The sequence below is a fragment of the Plecotus auritus genome, assembly GCF_963455305.1.
Source record: "Plecotus auritus genome assembly, chromosome: 3".
NCBI classification, from domain to species: domain Eukaryota; kingdom Metazoa; phylum Chordata; class Mammalia; order Chiroptera; family Vespertilionidae; genus Plecotus; species Plecotus auritus.
In genome coordinates this window covers 30721150-30742435 of record NC_137772.1, presented here as the reverse complement: position 1 = coordinate 30742435, position 21286 = coordinate 30721150, and the positions used below count along the sequence as shown (strand labels likewise).

At 46.1% G+C, this 21286-nt stretch overlaps 1 protein-coding gene across 4 annotated transcripts in view; it reads left to right on the top strand.

Moving 5' to 3' along the window:
- The window catches only part of TFDP1 (transcription factor Dp-1), a 49752-nt gene that overhangs the window by 3472 nt on the left and 24994 nt on the right, over window positions 1–21286 (top strand). For all 4 annotated transcript variants that reach the window (XM_080660444.1, XM_080660441.1, XM_080660443.1 and 1 more), the window contains exon 3: window positions 18209–18275. Coding sequence is in view for 2 of the 4 variants with exons in the window: in XM_080660441.1 (XP_080516567.1) it covers window positions 18209–18275 (67 nt within the window). In the remaining 2 variants the exon portion in view is untranslated. The remainder of the gene's footprint in view (window positions 1–18208; window positions 18276–21286) is intronic.

Here is a 21286-nt window from a genome sequence, read left to right as displayed (position 1 = left end):
CTTTGAGGGGGAGAGGAAGTGGGCTGGGCTGGCAGGGCCTGCAGAGGGGCAGCAGGTCAGGGGACAGCATGACTGTCCTGACAGGTGAGCTGCACTACACTCGGCCCGTGGGGGGTTGTCTGGGCACGGACGACTGTTGCAGGTTAACCTGCTGAACAGTGTCTTTGGTCCAAGGGGCCTGATGCCAACTGGTCTTCTGGAAAGACTTGGAGCTTTTCACCTGTCCTGTTGTAGATGCACCTCAGATTAGTCTTCTGCGCGAGCCTGGCCCACTGGTTCCTGTGCGTGTTTCATCCGCCTCAGTGCTTGGTGTGTGGGATAGAGGCGGAAACACCTGAAGGAATGGTAACCTGCACTCCTTTGTTCCCGCACCCATTGTTGCCATTTGTTGAGTGCCTGTGTCCAACAGTGAGCTGCTCACGAAGCTTGCAGTTTGTGGGATACAGCCAAGTGGCGGGGCTAGGTGTTGGGGGCCTCTCAGGAAAGCAGGGCCATTTTCACTGAAATCAGAGGATGAGGAAGAGAGCTGAGGTGGTGTGTGGGGATCGGGGAAGACCATGGAAGTGGAGCTCCCATATTGTACTCTGGCACCAACTGTAAATCTTACGTCTTCTGTGTCAAGAACACAAATTAAATATTTGTGTATTTTTAAAAAAGATATTTAGACAAAACACTGTAATTCCTTTGTTTAGAAAAACCCCACATTTCCCAGAAATATAGGAAAATGAGTCTGATTCCTTGGTGATTAGTGGTTAACATTTCATTTCAAAAGTGTGTCTCTTCAGCAGGAGGTGTGCTAGGATGTGTGTTTAAAATGGCAGGAATGAGTGGGCTGCCGCTAGGCGTCCTCACGGCGAGTCCCCGTCTGTCCTCCCGCTTCTCTGGTTTTACTCTGGTCAGGCAGAGGAGGGAGATGGTGCCTGGGGAGGTGTGGCGAGAGGGTGGAAGCCCAGGCTGCTCAAGGACCCGAGACGCCCACTCCTGCCAGTGTCAGTGAAGTCAGCCAGCCTGGCCTGAGAAGCAAAGATGAGAGCAGGCCACAGGTTATCAGATCCTTCACTCTTGCCTTCAACCTATGCTTATTTGAATTAAGTTATTATGTGCTTGAGGTGAAGAATTCCGATGGTAAAGTTCAAATTCACTATTCATACGCGGTGTGGAGGAGGAGGAAGCAGAAGAAAGATGCAGCAGCATGGAAACACTTTGTGGAAGTTACAAAGGCCCCAAACGTGGTCACTCAAAATTGACCACTAGCAACAATTTTGGGGGGTAGGTCCAGAAATTTAATGTAAGAGAAATATTGGCTGCTATTGGTATTTGGGGCAAGAATTCCCTTGCTGAGGGGACTGGCCTACACAGTGACAGTGTCCCTTCCCCAGGCTTGAGACGCCCGAGGGACACTTCTCCTTGTATTTGCCAACATCCTGGTGGGGGTTAGTGCAGCCTGGAAAGGAATACTGATTGGTCATTAAACTTCTCTGGGATCTTCCGTCATTGCCTTCACAGGATCCCGTCGCCGTGTGTGTGTGTGTGTGTGTGTGTGTGTGTGTGTGTGTGTGTGTTTTGGGACTCACTGGCCACATGCATGCTGTCCCTTGTTCTCACACCTGAAGCCCAGGGACCATCCTTAGATGTGCATCTGGATGTTTTTTCTCAATTCCTGTAGAGAGAATCATGGTAGGTCAAAGGACATGGCAGCATGCTTTTCAGTCACTGCCCTGGAACTGTGTGGACCTGTGTTCCCGCAGCCATGGGTCTTTTCTCTCCATCATGGGGTCTTGTCACCCTGATAGGTGAAAAATGTAGTTTATTGTTTATTGACTTATAAAATTAGGTGTCTGTGAATTTTATTTTGTGCCAACCACAGTTCCCATGAGCACAGGTCATGATTGGGAAGGTTTGCCTTGTTGAGAATGCAATTACATTTTCAACACTGAGGAAAGCTTCTAAGGTAACAGTAAACTTTAAAGGAAATATAAATGTTAAAATTGTTAGATCTTCGTATTAAAGGTGGCAGTTGTGTGAAGAAGAAAGTGGAAGGCATCTGACATGACTGTTCATGTGTTGCCTGGGCTGCCCCCCTTCCCCACCATCTTTTTCCAATCTGTAGGTCCCCAAGAGCAGTTTGATGCTGTTAGTATTTGGAAAACTAGTTATAAGATAAAGGACCTGCATAGCGGCCATAGTTCTTTTAGAACTGGAGCTAGAAGGGGCAGTGGGTGAGGGAGTGTGGTTCAAGTACTTTCTCAAGGTCACAGGCAGAGCCTGTGTCCCCAGCTTCCAGTTTCAGAAGTTCCTCATGGCCCCGGGAAGGAGGAGGAGAAGGAACAGTGTCACTTCCATCCCCACTGGAAAGATCGCATTCGCATCCTTGTCCAGTATCATGAAGGTTTGTAAAGAGCAGAGAGCTAGGTAGTTGATTTTTTTTAAATTATAAGAAGGCTTTTGCCAAGAGATCTTGAGAGGCAGGTTCAGACTGTGGTGGGTATTCCTGGGCCCACCCCTCCACATTGCAGGTGTGAGAGCAGAGCAACAGCCTGGTGTGCCCAGTGAGTCCTGACCCAGACCCCAGGCCGCTAGCCCTGAGCACTTGGCCAGAGGCCCTCCTGAGGGAGGAAAACAACTGAGATGCCAGCATAATCTTGGGGTGGGGGCAGTACTGGGACAGCTCCTGGCCGGGAGGGTGGCCATGTAGGTTTTTAGTCACAGTCCATGGGCCTCAGTTTTGTTTTGTTGTTTTTTTAAAAATATATTTTTATTGATTTTCAGAGAAGAAGGGAGAGGTAGAGAGAGATAGAAACATCAATGATGAGAGAATCATTGATTGTCTGCCTCTTGCACGCTCCCTACTGGGCATGGAGCTCGCAACCTGGGCATGTGCCCTTGACAGGAATCAAACCTGGGACCCTTCAGTCCACAGGCCGACTCTATCCACTGAGCCAAACCAGCTAGAGTGATGGGCCTCAGTTTTGAAAGCTGCTCTGTGATCCGGAAAAAAAAAAAAAATCTCTAAATTGTATTATTGGGAGCTGGAGACCAAAGAAAAAGGCATCCTATCTAAGCTTTAGAGGGATGCTATAATGAGGCCTGGTTTAATACCAATAGGAGACTAATGAGCTTATCTAAAAATACATGTCCTGAGTATCGTTTTACAGACCTAGACCTCGGTGATGAAATTCAGGGCTGAAGAAATAAACCTGGCATGGCAATAACCTGCTGTTTCCGCCAGTCTTTGATGCAGTGCGTTCTGGGAACGGACACTAATTCAGTCACTTAGTACTGCCTTTTCTTTTGCCTGCCCTCATAAAGAAAAAACTTCACATTTGAGATTAAGAAGGTGGTACATTTAGCCCGAGTCACTCAGGTTTAAATAGAGAAGAAATCCATGATGGTGTGCTTGTTTTTGCAACAGGGTTTTCATGTTTCAGAGTTAATTTTTTTTCTACGTGGAATGAAAATGGAGAACTCTGAGATGGTAATAACAGCAGAAAGATAGAGCTTAATTAAAAGTTGCCCTGAAACATCTTGCTTTAAAAGAGGTATTATACAAACACCTGGTATAAAACTCAAAAGAGAAAAGGGATATCTTTTCCCCTCATATAATCAGCTTTTTTTTTTTTTTTTTAGCTTTGTCCTTATGCTGTGTAGAAAAATTATCTTCAGAGTTGGTCGTGAAACAATTAGGAAATTCTCCTGTGATATTGATGCATAGCCTGACTTGCACTGTAACTTCTAGATGATGTTTTCCTCACATAATCGCCTTTTCAAAGAGCTCTTCTCTCTTGGTATTTAATAAATTATATTATTTTCAGTTAGAACAATTAGAAAATTCTCATTCGTCATTGATACCTGGCTTCTCTTGCCTGCATTTTCATACTATTTAGGAGGGACTGGATTTCTAGGGAAGAGCGACCAGGGATGGGTCAGAGATGGCACTTGGCCTGCACCTGTCATGACCCTGTGGATCCTTGCTGAGGCCACAAGACCTCTGGGATGTATGTCATCTGGGATGTGGGGTGTTGGCCTTGGCTGAACTGCAGGGGGGACTGACCCTCAGGCACCTCTTAACTGAAATGATTACCCTTATTAGAGTATCGGCCACAAATAGTATGGATGCTGTGTCTGCATGGCACCTGGCCTGCAAAGGAGCCGGCCGTCAGTAAATCCCTGCTGACTGCCTGCGACTCCTGCAGACCCGACTCTGCGTGAGGACCTGTATTTGGAGGCTGACTAGCTTTTCAGTTGTTGCAGTTTACGGGTGCTGTTCAGATCTACCACAGGTGATTTGGAACCTCCAGAATGAAGAGTTGTGTTTACCTCTTCTTGTCAGGGTCTGTTGTTTGAACTTAGGACCCTGTTCATCAAAATCAGTTTTTGCACGATCCAGCTTTAAAGGGAATGCTTGTTTGATGGGATGAACGAAATGGCTTTGCATCCTCAGGTTCTAAAATGCAGCATCTTTTAACACACATGCTTGAACTGTGCACCCTGGTGTCCCTTACATAACATCACATCCCAAAGGTCTAAGACAAGGAGACAGTGAATATCTCTGCTAGGCAAGAGCCAAGAATGTAATTGCCTGTAAGTCAGAAAACCAGACAGTTTCCAGAGCTCGATGTCTCCACAGTCCCCCCAGTTCAGCTCTGTCCTGTGCCTCCCCTGCCCAGGTAACAGGTAACAGGTGTGCTGGCCTCCTTCATGGTTCATTCTGCAGAGGAACTCGTCATTCCCAGGTTGTTCTGTGTGGCAGCTCAGCATAAATCGTGAGTTTTGTTTTTAATGAATGACAGTCCTGTCACACCAACAAACCTTTCTGTCACAATCATTGGAATGTACATTTAGCAGAATTTCCATGAGTAAAGAGTTTGAAGTACTGAAACAGTCCAAGTAATATTTCTTCTGTTTATGAAAGTAATGTTAATTGTACAAAACTTAGAGAGTTCCAGGAAAGTAAAAAGAAGAAAAAAATATCATCAGCCAGTATCTGAGATGAATTGTTGGTATTTTGTAGTATGTTCCTGTTGGATTTTATTTAGTCATATATAATAAAGGCATGTTTTACAAAGATGTAAATGTACTGTATGTTCTATTTAATCTTCCTTTTCTCTTTAATGTATCGTCAGTATTTCCCCAAGTCAGTCACTTTTTTTAACCACGTTATTTTTAGCAGCTGTACGTTTATTTGACATGTCAGGAAATTATAGATGGTCAGTTCTTGAAAAAGTGAGTTAAAATGGGAAATGATAAAAATGATGCATACCTTTACACATCATTTTAAATTCAAACAAATGTGTATTCACTCCCTCCCCACTCCTTTGCCTATAGAATGAAAGTCCTTTCTAGGTGATGGGTCCACTGTTGCTGAGTCTCTTGCATAAACCGTACTCATAATATCCAGTTCTGATTTCTGTAAAATGGATGGAGAACATAAAAGACATTTAAAGACACTGATACAACCTTCTAGACTGTTTGCCATTTTCCCCAGACTTTTTTTTTTCCTTTTTCCTGGATTTATTGGGGTTATGCTGGTTAACAAAATTATACAGGTTTCAGGTGCACAGTTCCACAACACATCATCTGTATACTGTATTGAGTTCACCACTCCAAGTCAAGTCTCTGCACATTACCATTTATTCCCCCTTTATCCTCCTCCATCTCCTCCTACCCCCGTCCCTTCAGCAATCACCACATTGTTGTCTGTGTCCCTGAGTTTTTTCTCTTTTTTGCTCAGTCCCCCCCCCCCCCAGCCCCATCTCCTGCCCCCCCCACCTGAGAGCTGTCAATCTAGCCTGCTCTCTATAAGTCTGCTCTATTTTGACTTTTAGATCATTTTATTCATTAGATTACACATATGAGTGAAATCATATGATGTTAGCTTTCTCTGACTGGCTTATTTCACTTAGCACAGTGGTCGGCAAACTCATTAGTCAACAGAGCCAAATATCAATAGTACAACGATTGAAATTTCTTTGGAGAGCCAAATTTTTTAAACTTAAACTTCTTCTAAAGCCACTTCTTCAAAATAGACTCACCCAGGCCGTGGTATTTTGTGGAAGAGCCACACTCAAGGGGCCAAAGAGCCGCATGTGGCTCGCGAGCTGCAGTTTGTCCACCATTGACTTAGCATATTGTTCTCCAGGTCCATCATGAACTGTGCACCCTGGTGTCCCCTTATATAACATCGCAAAGGGTAAGATTTCCTTTTTTATGGCTGAGTAGTATTCCATTGTGTAAATGGACCACAGCTGTTTTATCCTCTCACCTGCTGATGGACACCTGAGCTGCCTCCAAATCTTGGCTCTCGTAAATAACGCTGCAGTGAACATAGGATGCATGTATTCTTTCGAATTAGTGTTTTGGGTTTCTTCAGATATATTCCCAGAAGTGGAATTGCTGGGGCATAGGCAGCTCCATTTTTAATTAAAAATAAATATTTTTATTGGTTTTAGAGAGGAAGGGAGAGGGAGAGAAACATCATTGATGAGAATCATTGATCGGCTGCCTGCTACATGCCCCCTACTGGGGATTGAGGCTGCAACCCGGGCATGTGCCCTGCCTTGGAATCGAACCGTCACCTCCTGGTTTATAGGCTGACGTTCAACCACTGAGCAACACTGGCTGAACTCCATTTTTTAATTTTTTGTGGTAACTTCATACTGCTTTCCACAGTGGCTGTACCAGTCTGCATTCCCACCAACAATACACAAGGGTTCCCTTTTCTCCACATTCTCGCCAACACTTACTTGTTTGCCCAGGCTTTTAATAACGTATGAGGGGCATAAAGGGATTTTTAGAAATGAGCACACCTGAGTGTTGGATAGCACGCTGCTGAACTTTCCGGAGCACAGATGTGTGGGTTACCTGAGAGTCGTGAAAGCCATCAGCATCTTAGAGTGGAGAATATCAAGTAATTTGACAAACCTTACTCCATGCTGATGTACCTTAATTCCTCAGTTCCCAATGTTGGGGATACCAGTGTTTTCCAGTTAAATTTCACATTTGCCCAGATTCATGATGATATCTCAGGATAAATTCTTGGAAGTGTAATTCTGTGTGGATGTTTATGGCCGTGCCTGGATAGGCATGAGTGTGCATGGATGGATGTGGGTGTGTAAGGACATATGTGATGCAGCACATATATGCACTGTATCTTTGAGAGATTATCAGATTACTTTCCAAAATATTGTACCAGTTTTTACTTCCATCAGATTGTAGGTGAGAGGCCATTTTAACCTTCTCTTTTCAACATTGAATTTGATAAGATGATAATTAAAAAATCCACAAATTTGCTTCATTGGATAGGTGAAATATTAAATGGCATTTTGTTTTAGCTTGCATTTTTTTATTTAGAAGTTGAATATTTTCCTTTTAAAACAGTGTTTCACTGTGAATGGATGAACATACCCTCTGCTCATTTTCTTTATTCAAGTTTATTTCATGTTGATTTGCATCCACTCTTTATATATTAAGGATATTAAAGTTTTGTTCTTCATTTCACAGCAAAATGTTAACATTAGTTTGCTTTTGTCATATAGTGAGAGTCATACGTATAAAATCACCTCAATATAAACCTTGGATTTTAACATTAAATACAGATAGTATTTAGGTAATTGTAATGTTTTTCCTTCACTTGAGTGATTAGTATATATTTGTTCATCATTATTCAGTGTAATGATCAAGACTCTGAGGCCCGAGTTCACAGTAGTAGTGTGCATTCTTGTAGCTTCTTGGGTAAATGATTACAGCACAGCATAAGTATAGCCCATCAGATCTTTTTATCTGTTGCATAATATCTTACTTCCTTTGTTTAAAAGTATTAATGATTTGGAGTACCTAGTATGGGTCTTATTTTTCTGTTGTTTCATTTGCTTTTCAGAAAAATCAGGGTTTGAGTGAAAATATCTTATGCCACCTATATTGATAGATCCTAAATCCTGTTTTGCAGGGAAGGGAAGAGAGACAAGTAGGGAGCAATGTATGTGAGAGTTCAACCTCTAACTTTGTCTCATAGCTGAGTTTGGGGCTCAGTTATAAAGCCATACTTGTCTTTGACCTGGTGAACTTTTAGATTAATCCAGATAAAGATGTTGTTTATTTTTTGAGATTATTTTAACTTTAGCAGTTCTTTTGAAAACCTGTTGTTTTTTGAAATTTAGATACCTTGTTTGAAATGATGTGCAGCATAAAAGATAAAGGTTTGCCTTACTGTTATCCAAATATGTAGCCTGTGAGTTAAGATGGCTATGGAATACTTGGGTGTTTCATTCTCCCTTTATGATGCCTTGAGGTGCCCCTCCCCCAACACACACACACACACACACACACACACACACACACACACACACACACACACAGCGCTTGGGTAGGAGGGAAGTCACAAAAATGAAACAATCTCATGGGGTTTTGTAACTCTGGAGAAATCCTGTCTGTAGACTTAGGTGTTGCAGAGCATTTCCAGGCCGGAAGTGGGGACTGTAGAGACGCCTTCCACGGATGTAACCCCTTCTTTTTCCTAACAAACTGTAAAGTGGCTCCTATGGGAGCTGCACCACCAAGTCTGACTTTGGGGATGGAAAGGATAAGAGCCCGTTAGTGTGAGGTGGGTTTCTGTGATGACTGTAGGCCCGACCTCTCGTGCAATGATGGTGGCCCTGTCCGCCCCACCTCATAGGCCTTTGTCGGAGTGAGGTATGGGCAGGTGTGTACCATGGTCCTAGAAACCCTGCCTCCCCCTGGGAAGGGAAAGGGCCGATGGTGGCGGTGTACTGTTCTTGTCACAATTGTTTGTCCCCTGCCATCTACCCACCCGGACCCCGTGCAGCCTTCAGACCCTGGACCCTGCAGGCTTCTGGGGCCTCTGTGGGAGTTGTGGAGAAGCACTGGCCCTTGTTCAAACTCCCAGCCTTGGATGACTTTGTTTTTGTTAAAAAGAGAGTTGGGTTTGTTGTAAAAGGGAAAAAAGTATGCTGCAATAAATTTTCCAGTGGAGAAGTCAGATTAGTGTATTGTTACTTTTTAAAAGTAGCTAGTAAAATCAATATATTAGATGAGCAGGAAATGTCTCTGCCTCCTGTTGTGTTACTCTCAGGAGAGACCCCAGGCCTCCATGCCGAGTGCATGTGAAGCCGCAGGGTCGTGGGTGTTCTCCTGGAAACTTTCTGCTTGAGGACCAAGGCAGTGGTTGCAAGTGGACCTACCTACGCTGCCTGCTTCTGAGTCCCAGCTCTGCCGCTTCCGGTGGTGTGACCTCAGGCAGAATCTTCTCCAGGGCTTGGCGACTCGACTATAAAATGAGGTAACAGGCATACTTTTCTCTCAGGGAAGCAAAGATTAAAGGACCAAATGTACCACGTGCTCGGCCTGGCCCCGGCAACTCTTAGATGGGTTCTGAAGAATAAAACGTGAGGCTTTGAAGAAATTTGGAGTTCATCACAGGCTTGGGCCTCTGACACATGCTTCTTGGCCATGAGTAGTTGGTCTAATCAGAGCTCTGGGGGTAGACCTCACTCCTAGTGTGATCGAGGGGGTCGGCTCCTTGTTAGGACCTGAACTCAGGAGTGAAGTAGGCAGGCCATCAGAGGTGGTGTTCAGTGAGCCACAGGCTTCCAGAGACGAGGTGTGGGGGACCCACAGGCCATGAAGAGGACACTGGTTCACCACTGAGTGCTCGGGACCACGTGGCCTGTTTTGGCCCTGTTCCCTGCCTCTGCTACAGTCTTTCTGTAGGCAGACTTCTGCCCATCCCACCTGCAGCTGCTGTGGCTAGGATTTAGAGGAATCCAGTGGGCGGTGGGCAGCAGGGACTCACCCTGGGGAATAGGGTTGGATGGGCAGCACCTCTGACACCCATGGCTTCCCTTTTAGGGGCTGAGGCTAGGAGGAGGGCGGACAAGTGGCAGTAAAACACAGTACAGGCTTTGTTTAAGAGAAGCACTCAGTGCAGCGGCTCATTGGTTCAGACTTTGTCATAAAAAACAAGAAATAATAGGGAGCAACTTCCTGACAAATCAGATCCTAGCCTGCTGTTACGTGTCCCCATCAGGTCCTGGGGAACAGTCTCCACCATGCAGCAGGTGAGAGAACGCAGTAGGTGCTTTCCAGAGCAACCCAGTGCAAATCTGTCACAAACATCAGAAAGTGGGACATAAATAGTTAAAAATGGTTTTGCAACCATGTTATGTTTCTTCCAGGCAGTTTTACATTTGTGCCTGTTCTAGAATAGGTTTAATATTTTTCTGGCCAAAAAGCAAGAGTTAGATGACTGAAGGAGGCAGATTATGGATTAGAAGAGCAGATGCTGTGGCTCAGTCTGCTTCTTTCTAGGAAGGATTGTAATTGGGGAGTGAGATACTGAATTCAGTGAGAAACAGAACCCGCACAGCTTGGCATGAGCAGGCGGCAGTTCCTGCGCTGTGCACTTTGGAGTGGAGTGGAAGATAATAGTTTAAGTGATTCAGCATTTGACTGACCTTCAGGTCCAGCGTGGCCGGCAGGAGTGGGATGGAAATGCTAATTTACATTTCACTCTGAAGAGGTGGGCTGTGGTGGCGGAGGCAGGAGGCCGAAGGAGGCGCTACTGCAGAGGAACGGAAGAATCTTAGCACTTCAGAGCCGGAAGAGCCTGGAGAGCTCCGAGTCCAACTGAAGAAAAAGTAACAACGGAATTTAACCCAGGCTGTCCATTTGAGTCCCGATTTTGCTTATCATGGAGAAGAAGAACAATTGTAACGTGTGTTAATTGCTGATGTCATGGCCCCTGGCAGAGAACTCAGGGTCTCACTGGAATTTCAGAAACCCTGGCAGTCTCAACCCCCTGTTCCTGGCACCTAAAGCAAATCCCTTCCTCGCTCCTCCCTCCTCCCCCCATCCCCCATCTGCCACACCTGTTCCTCTTCCTTTCCTCTGAGTCTGCTCGAGTTGGTCAATTTAACTCCTACCTCTTCCTCTTCCCTTTACTGATGGACCTGAGATTTTCTCCCGAGGACACGGGTTTCTTGTGGTGGAAGGATTGGTACTTGCCTGGTCATTTTTTCTCCACACTTGCTTTTCTGCTCCCCAGCTGATTCCGCAGGCCTGTGCCTCAGGGCCAGCTCTGTGGTCATGGGCTCTGCTCCATTGTCTCCTGCTGTCATCTTGGTTACTTTTCCATGGATGCTCCGTGGGGTCCTGAGCTCTGGTCCATGGCTTTCTGCCTCCATCCTCATCTCCCTCGTCATCCTTAGATCTTGTTATCCTTGCGACTATATCTTTTGTTAGAAAATGACAATAGTTTTATGCTTTAATTACAAAAATACACTAAGTCCTCACTTAATGTCGCCGATAGGTTCTGCAACTTTAAGTGAAATGGACGTATAATGAAACCAGTTTTACCATAGGCCAGTTGATATACACAAGAGTTAAGTTTTTACAGCATCTCACCAACGTTATAACAAAATGACATTGAGTCAATTGTCATTATTCGAGCACCTGTTATATAGGGTTTATTTAGAAATTCAAATGGTATCAGAAAATCATAGTCCAGGGTGACTTTTATTACTTTTTGGTGATGATTTTGGGGACTAACTCCTTAGATGTGTGTGTGTTTAAACGTACACATGTACTGTACAACTTCACATAAATGAACTCACATTCTGTTCCCTGCTATTTTATTCCACAAGTTGTCCTAGGCTTTTTCATGTGGGTAAATATAAACAGGTAATTATAAAAAAAAACAAACAAACTGGTGGTGACCTCTGCATCCCTGTCACCATCCTGTTACCACCTCATTTCACAGCCCTCTTGTCCGTCCATGCTTCTCAACCCCAGCCAGGTGATTGTGAAGCCAATCACAAACTTGATGTCATTTCATTAAATATTCTAGTATGTATCTCTTAAAGATAAAAGCTCTTGCACATACTCAAGACAACAAACAATAATTCATTAGCATTGCCAGATAGCTAGTGTTTGCATTTCTCCATTTATCTCAAAATTTGTAAGCTTCATTTGCATCAAGATCTAACATGGTACTTTGTTTGGATGTGCCCTCATTTATTTGAACCTACTGGTGGGCATTTAGGTTGTTTCCAGTAGCTTGCCTTTATGGTAAGCAGAACTGTGGTAAATATCCTTGTGGGGTGGACTCTCACAATGGTGTCTTCCAGGTGGTGGTGCTGGCTAGAGGCATTGATTTTTCGCTTCCCTGCGCCCCCCTTCCCTGTCCTAGGAGTGCCCTGATCTTGCCACACAGATTTAAATATAGATATTTGTATTAATTTATTTTGTATTGTTTTCAGCAAGAGCCTTGATCTGAAGCTCCTATTTGCTATTGCCAGATACAGCATTCCTAGCTTTATTTTTTCCACTTTATTCTTTTATTCACTTGGAATCTATTTTTTATGTGATGAACCATACTTCTAACTCAGTTTTTTAAAAGATGTTTTTATTGATTTTTAGAGAGAGAGGGGAAGGGTGTGAGATAGAGAGATAGAAACATCAATGAGAGAGAAACATCCATCGGCTGCCTCCTGCACACCCCCTACTGGGTATCAAGCTGGCAAACCCATGCATGTGCCCTGACTTAGAATGGAGCCGGCAACCTCTTGGGCCATGGGTTGGTGCTCAACCACTGAGCCACACAAGCTGGGCTCTAACTCAGTTTTTTTTTTTTTTTTTTTGCATAGTGCTTCATATCTCATTGTTTTGTAATCTCACTATGATGTTCTTTCCGTAGCAAAGACAAGCCCACAGCAGGTGGCTGACATCGGAAACAGGCCAGCACACGAACAGTTCAGGAGATAGCTGCGTGGTCTCCAGCACCTTACCACTCTCCTTTGTCAGTTCTGTAACAGTTACCCAACATGTAGCAACCTTGAGCTTCGACATTGTTACCCTGCGGTTTCTGTGGGTCAGGAGTCTGGCTATAGCTGCACTGGCCCCCCAGCTCAACACCCAAAGGTGTTTTACCCTGAGTGTTGCGGGGGAGGGGGTGACTGCGTCCACACACTTGCCTGGTTGTTTGTAGGATTCCGTCCCTTGAAGGTTCTTGGCTGGGGGGTCACCCTCTGTTTCTGGGCACGTTGGCCCCTCCATGGGGCAAGTTCACATTATCAGAGGGACTGAGTGAGCCAGGGAGAGGGAGAGACAAGAGACAGACTCACTCTCTCTCTCTCTCTCTCTCTCTCTCTCTCTCTCTTTCTGACAAAGGGAAAGAGAGAGGAGCCAGTAAGCCAGAAGTCTTGGTCTTTGAGATCTAACCTGGCCTTTGCAGATTAAGCCACCAGATGACCCTAAGCCAGTGGTTCCCAACATGGGGCACATGCCCCACTGAGGGGCTATTTGATTTTTAAGGGGGGCAATTCGAGAATGAGTTATTAACAGTGAATTTTTTGCATTTCTTATGGTTCTAGGGGCCTCATACACAGTATATAAATATATAGTGACATTTATGCATTTCAGTTCTCTGTTATATGTTTTGAAACTTTATTTGCTGTTTTTTCGTATCCCTTCATATTATTATTATTTTTATAACAATTTCTTAGTGATTTCTTCCTCAGTACTTCAGCTGTCCTTTTGTTCTTTTATTTTTCTCTTTCACGGATGCCATGTTCTTTGGAAGCTTGTGTAGACCAAGTTAATAGCCTCTTGGGCTTCCTCCACGTGAATAGGAGTTCACTTTTTGAATAATCAGGGTGGGGGGCATCAGGATTTCAGAGATGCTTAGGTGGGGCATGGCCAAAAAAAGGTTGGGAACCACTGCCCGAAGGCCCAGAGTGCTGCCTGTGAGGCCCTTCAAGGGCCAACCTCGCCTCTGGGCTGCTTGACGTCTTCAGTCTGGGCTTTGGGGTCCTTGCTGCAGTGGTTTTCTTTCCACACAAACATCCTGCTCTTACAGGTCTTCTAGGCTAGTGGCAAGAGTAATTAATTAGTAACCTGGAGAGTAAATTAGGAAGTGCACAGAGTCAGGAAGTAGTAGGAAGCATGGGGGCTGCACCTGGAGGAGGGCGGTGTGAACTGAGGGTGCCGAGAGGGCACTTTGGTTCTCCTGGGGAACGTCCAGCCCTGCTGGTCTCTCACCAGCAGCTGACTGTCCCTACCCTCTCACTTTCCGGGTAAGCAACCAGCTCAGACCACCTTCCTCTACTTCCTCGCCCTGAGCTGTGCCTTGCTGTCTGGTAGTGAGGCCTTATCTCTCTGGCAGCCTTCTAAAGGGGTGTGGGCGGGCAGGCGGTCCCTGGTCTCGGGGTTTCTGTCTTGCTGAAGACTTTGTATGTTATCCTAGGGCGATGAGAGGCAGTCATGGCTGAGTGTGTTTCAGAAAGAGGAAGGACAGGAAGAAGGAGACCAGTGAGGGGATTCAGAGTGTGGCTGGCGGTGGGGAGCTGTCCTGTGGGTTAGGTCTGTCCTCTGCTGGGCCACTTGTGAAGTGGTGTGCTCATTAGCACCCTTCTTGGGGCTGACGCAGGTTAAATTGGTTTGCATTCCTAAAGCCTGGAACATGGTAAGCACAAGTAAGGTTCTAAAGTAACTAAAATAATCGTATTCAATTTTTTAGTTTTCATTTTTAATTGGTTCAGCTTTTTCTAGCAGCATTATGTTTTGGTAATATGTTTTACTGTTATTGCCACTATTTTTTAAATCTTTGTTACTGCTACTATTAATATTAGCTAATATAAGAATAATCAACTTTATTTTCATTAAATATGAGCATAATAGCTAATTATAGAAACTAAGAAAAACTACAGTTATGGCAAATGAGTGCCTTTGCTATTGGTTTGGATGTTAATATATTTAGCAGTTTGAGAGAGACACATCTGTTGGTTGCCTCTCACATTCACCCTATCTGGGACCGGGGATTGAACCCGCAACCCAGGTATATATATGCCCTTGACCAGGAATTGAACCTATGACCCTTTGTTGCATGGACTGATGCTCTAACCACTTAGAAACACTGGCCAGCCCTGACATCTTAAGTTTAAGGATTTTGTAGGAAAATAAGTCCAATGCACTTATCTTAAAATTAATTGCAATTTCAGTAATGCCTTTTAAAAAAACCAAAAACAACCTGTCTTGATGCTTACAATCAAGTACCTGCAGGTCATAGCTCTGGGCTACAAAGTGTAAGGAAGAAATCCAGTGGTTATCTGTAATATTTTTGTTAATTCAATGTCTGTGGTAGTGTGATTGAAGGTTAGTACTAACTGTAAACCTGTCGGAGTGACTTCATGTTGGAAAATCCCAAGGAGGGCTGTAATGGGATTCATTTCAGTATGTCCCCAAGCTGATAATTGTGTTCCCAATGGTGTGGCATGTTGCATGGCCTTGAACCGTCCTGCTGTCTGAAGAAAGAATGGAGATGAAACATGTCAGGCCTCGTTCACTGCCCACATGCCTAACGCCCTGGAGTCCTGGGGTGCTGAGAGGAGACACTGAGCAGGTCAGAGTGCGGTCCAGGCATGCGGGCTCCGTACCAAGGAGAGTGGCGACTCTGAGGCCACGGCGGGTTTGCCGCAGGGCCTCATAAATCTTGCTTACACCAGCACTGTCACCAGCGGGCAGGTTTTTGAAGGCATTTCTGTCCACAGTGACAACTTTGCAGCTGGCCTGGGCCCTTCCTGCTTTGAGCACCGGCAGACCAGCACCCCAGGAGCCCTCAGAACTTCTTGGTCCTGAGCAGACCAGGATGATTGGTCACCTGTGTGTGGATTTTTAAAGGTTTGCATGTCATGCTGTGATTCTTGTAGAAGCTGTGAGGGAGGTGTGGCTGGTGCTGCTGTCCCCGGTCTGCAGGTAGCGGCCGTGGAGGCTGGGACTTCAGAATCACCCAGGCAGGGGAGCCGGTGGGAGGGTGTCCTGGGGATGAAGCAGAGCAGATGTGGGGAGTGGGTGGTCCTCTCTGCAGGTGACAGGCCAGGTATCGGGACTCCGTGGGTTGTCTTAAAGTTGACCACACATGAATCAAATCAATAGGGAGGTATTGTTTTTCAGGAAAGATGATAGTAATTCCCTATTATACTTAGTTGATTCTTGTCACACTTCACCAGTGAGGTCTTTGTTAGGTTTTTCAGTTGTCCTTTGGGGTTTATACTCCAAGAAGGGGGCGGTGTTTTAGAGAAGCACCATTATGAAGGCTGAAGCTGTGATTCTGGGTAGGTTTTGGGTGATGACGCTGGGCCTGAGTTAGTTTGTGTGGGTTTGCGAGAGACCAGCTTTTCTTCTGAATTCCACAATGTCATCAGTGGTTCTAGTATAGTGTTCTTAAAGGGCTGAGGCGGGGCTTTGCCCAGCGATGTTAGTGCTACAAGGTCTCCCCTGCACCAGCTGTTGTTCTCAAGGAGAGCAGTCTCGGAGGAGCTGTGCACCTTCGCATGGGTGGACACACAAATGTCTGAGGATGCTGTCTGTTCCCACACACAGCTTGGAGCAAGCAGAGTGTGTGTCTGGTCGAGGTTGGTCTTCAAGACCACAAATAATTTCTGTCACCTTCATAGAGAGCAAATTAGAAGGAGTCTCTTGGTGGCTGGGGTGAGGGGGTGGGGAGAGGTTTGGTTTCAGGTGTTATTTGGGAAAATCTTGTGCTGTATCACTCGGCATTTAAGAGTAGGATGAACCCGTATCGGAACTGGTTTAGGTTAGGTCGTATGTGGAAGCTAGTCATATGTGGACCTGTCCTGTTCTGGTATTTCTCGCTATAATATCTTTAACTGCTCAGTTGTTGAAAACAATTCTGCTTTGCTCTAGCAACCTGCCACCTGGCTGACCAGATGCCACTATAGTTCATACATTCCCAAGGTTCTTGCTCCTTCCAGAAAGGACTTGTAAAGTGTTGTGTTTATCTAAGATCAGGAAACCTGATAAATTATTTTGGTCATAACCATTTGTCTTTGACACTTTGTAGTCAGTCATATTACATAAAGACATTTGAACCCACACATTCCCTCTGGGGAGCACGACCACCACTCCACCCCCTTCCCCTTCCCCCACCCTCTCTCCTTCCCCCACAGGCATGCATCTCCTAAACTCTACGGGACCCCACACGACTTGCAAACAGTGGAGCAGTGGGCAGCAGCAGCTTGTCCCAGCCCAGTCCTCTGGACCTGTCCCAAGGCCCTCTTTTCTCTGACCTCCCAGAGAGCCACGGCAGCCCAGCCGAGGCTCCCCTGTTGCTGCTTCTGTGCTAGGCCCGTCCTTGTTTCACTGTCCCAGCTTTAATAAATGTTCCCTCATGGAAAAAACAAAAGAGCCAAAGCTACATGCAGCTGTTAAGGTTTGCTTCAAAAATACATTCAGTGACTACCCGGGTCATGAAAAGAAGCACTTTTCATTTTTTTCATTTTGTTTTGAGGCTCTGACCAACTCGAAGGCCCTTGTTCTGTTCTCAGGTTGAATCACCAGGTTGCTTTCAAGATAGTTGATAGATCCTCCCTTCCCCAGCTGATGGGCGGAGTATGATGTAACCGGCGTCTGCCGCTGGGATATCCCCGAGACATTGAACTACCAATCAGCGCGTGCCGAGTGCCCTGGGCCCCACCCCTTCCCGTTCCTCCCCTCAAAAGGCATGTTCACCGCTGCACATGTTGCTGTCTCCCCAGTCTGCGAGTCAGCCCGGCTGGGTCCTCCTCCTCCTTCTCCTCCTCCTCATCTAATCCTGATTTTTCTACCCTCCTCCGTAATGAATCTCGCTCATTAGTGTGGAATAAACTTCCTCTTTAACATGCCTTGGTCTCCGATTCCCGTTTCCTGCGCCTCGAACCTTACAATAGTCAAATGAACTTTCACGTCCACCTGCAGTACGCCTTTGCCAGCCTTAGACATTACCACTTAAAATACATGTGCCATTTAATAAATCAAAACATTACTTCATTACTGTCTCAAGGGCTAAGCTTTAAAGAGTAAAACCTTCAAATGACCTTATGTTAATCAAATAAGTAACTCATGGGCTAAGGCAGCCACATGTGGACCTGGGTGTTTCCCTCCATGGCTTTCTGCAGTTCTTTGCATAGTGGTGACCGTTTTGCCTTCTTTGTTTTTCTCCCTTTTCTTTGAATTTATTGTGGTGACACTGGTTAACAAAATTATACAGGTTTCAGGTGCACAGTTCCACCACATACCATGTATACACTGTATTTTGTGATGTTATTTATACCACCCTCTGACAGGGATGGTGTGTTAACAACCAGCTTTGTTGCTCTAGTAGCTGTTGTATTTATTATGACTGTTGTTGTTTTCTCAGGCCGGTCTAATTGAAGCCAACGGGGAACTGAAGGTCTTCATAGACCAGAACCTTAGTCCTGGAAAAGGTAAGGGCACCTACTTTGGAAATGTGAGTTTGTTGATAAATGTGCGAAGTTTGCTGTATTTGTGAATTTCTCTGACATGAAAGCCCTTGTCAGCTGTGGAAACCCACCTTGGGAGCCCTCCTGCCCGGGAGCCCCCAGGATAGACTGGGTGGGAGGAGTGGCATCGGAAGTCACTCGGACACACCCCCTGCACACACACATCAGTGGCTGAGTTTATTTTGCTTTGTAGGTCGCATACTATTGGCAGAAATTTAGGAAATGTGGAAAAGTGTCAGGAAGAAAACACAGGACACTTGTGTTCTGTCCACCTCATGGCCTGGAGCTGGGGGTGTGCTCTCCAGGCCTTCGCTCTGTGGCCAGCACTGAAGCACATGGACACAAACTCCAATCTAAGGGCTCACAATGCGGGGCACACCTCAGAGTGTGAACAAGAGTCCACGTCCGTGTAACTTCTTTAGTTCTCTGGGGATCAGTGTTGCTCTCCATCACTAGAATTCAGGGAGGATCTCTTAAAGCCACGCCTTCCCAGCGGTCCCTCAATTTGCAGTTTCCCTCTGAGAACATGCTGGGTACTTCCTCAGGTAAAGTCGTAGCCGTGGAATTACTGGATCCACGTCAAAGATATGTGCCTTTGAAGTGTTGATGTGTGATGCTTGGCTGATTGAAAAGCTGCGTTGGTGTGGAGCTTTGATATCAAGTTCGAGCAAGCCCATTTTGGTGCAGCTCATTATACTATTGCTCAGAGAAGACCCGAGGGAGAGCCTGGTTTGTCGTAAGGAGGTTTTGCTTGCAGGGGTGGATGAAGTCCAGGTGTGTGGCTCCAGCTGTCAAGTCCACTGTCTGTGTCAGCCAGGCTGGGCCCAGAGGCCTTGTGCAGTGTTAGGGCTTAGGTTCTGTTTAAGGATTACTTCTTTCTGCTTTTTCTAATGATTGTCATACATAAGATTATCTTTTTACTCTAACAATGAGGCCCTAATAAGTGATCTCTTGATGCCTACTATAGCTTTGGGGATTTGAAACTGGTGCGGGGCCCTCACTCGGTCTTCCTGCTGTGTCCCAGCCCCTTCACGTCTGTCCATCCATTACTGGTGAGCACTGGACAGGAACCCAGCCATCTCCTGCCCCATTCATTCGCCTCTCCCGGAAAGCTAGATCCCTGTGTGACTGAGCAAGTCTGGTGTGTTGTGGGCTCACACCCTGCCCCCTCGGTTGCATCGGGACTTACCTTCAGATGCCCATGGAGGCTTGTGCACATGGCCATACGCTGGCTGCCTGTGCCCTTGGCCTGCACCCTGTCCAGGGCTTGACTGATCTCCTCTTGCTCCAGGCCTAGGCTTACGCCTGCTCTCCTGGTTTCACTGGTGGAATGTCATGGGCATGCCCTGCACTTCTTTTCCCTCTGTCCGAGGGTGGAGAGCACACTGAGGGATGCAGTGTTGGCATACTTTTTTATCTTGACACGTTGTGAGGGCTAATGTTTGGCATTCACAGATTGCGTGAGTGAAAAATTCAGTGTAAGTAATTGAACATTTAAATTTTTCAGAAATTTGAGGCATGACATTTTCTATTAAAGCGATGAAGCAGAAATAATAATGGGAAAAAAATCCACAAACTTTGCTCCCTTGGAAATGATGGAAGCCTTTCATTCTGGTGTTTATTTTGAATTTCTCTCCAAGTAAGCTTACTTATGACCACACGTTGGCTGTCTCCTTTTCCTTTCCTATTGAGTTTAATTGTGAGCCAAGGAATTGAATTGGAAGGATTGGAAAAATAATAGTTTTTCGACTCTACTAAAATATGTTGGTGTTGGCTCCCTGCAGCGTTTAAAATACTTTGTGTCTCCCTTGGGCATGGTCTAGATTCTATGAAGCCCCCTCGTCTTACCCTGTGTGTTCTTCAGCTCATTTTTTCGGCCTTACTCATCCCACTCGCCTTGACTATGCTGCTCTGACATTGGGAGTTCCCTGACTGCATGCCCAGGCCTCGCTCATCCTCCTGACCAGTCTCGTCTGGTTGCCCCGTGGGTGGTGGAGTCCAGAGCCAGTCCTGGGACCAGTGCAGCCTCCAGGTGGTCTAGGTTCCTTCCTTCTCCCAAGGCCCCTGTCCCTTCTACCTCACAGCAGTGCTTTAGTGAGAAGGCACATGGCAACGTCTCCACAGCCCCACTCTGCAGCTCTCCCCGAGCCACCGCGTTTCTCCTGCTCCTTCCAGAGAATTAGTTTTTAACAAGCAGAGGTATTTGTCTGTTCGTGCTGTTCTGGCCGGTGGGGGCTTAGATGTAGAGAGAGTAGGACCAGGCTGTCTGGCTGCCACCCTGGTACACTGACAGACAGGTTTTCAGCAGCAGCGTAGCCTTTTGCTTCTGTTTTATGAGTTTAAGGATAGTTTTAAGCAGTGTTGTACTAACTTGAACTGTTCACTTTGGGTTCTTTATTATATTTCATTAGCTTGAAGAGCTTGAAGAGCCCCGTGAGCAACACATTGGGGTGTCATTTGATTCAGTGGTCACTATGGGCACTTCCCAAGGGGCAGTTGGCAAAGGCTTGGGGTCACAGTGAGTAAGGCCCAGACCCCTCACAGCTCTCCGGAGTCCAGGGAAGTGGTCAGCAGCATGTCCTGGAGCGCCAGTCTCTCTGGAGTGATTATGAAGGAGCAGGGGCTGGTTCTCACTGTGGAGCTTTCGGTAGTAAGGATGGGGTGGTCCTGAGGAGAAGGCTGTGGCCCAGGCCAGGAGAGAGGCTGGGGCATCCAGGGGCAGGGACTGGCCTCGCCTCCTGCCCTGCACCTTGTACCTGTGGGACTAGTTCACCATTGCTCTCACGCCCACCCACCGGGAATTCAGGAGCAGGCCAGCGCCTGATTACTGCCACTTCCTGGACCTCGCTGCCCTTGGCTAAGAACCCAAGACATCCTCAGATGAGGCCAGACCCAGCATCCCGTTCCCTCCTCGTCTGCTCCTATTGGTGTTCTGGCTTTGACTCACTTCCTTGCACCTGGATCCTACTGTGCCC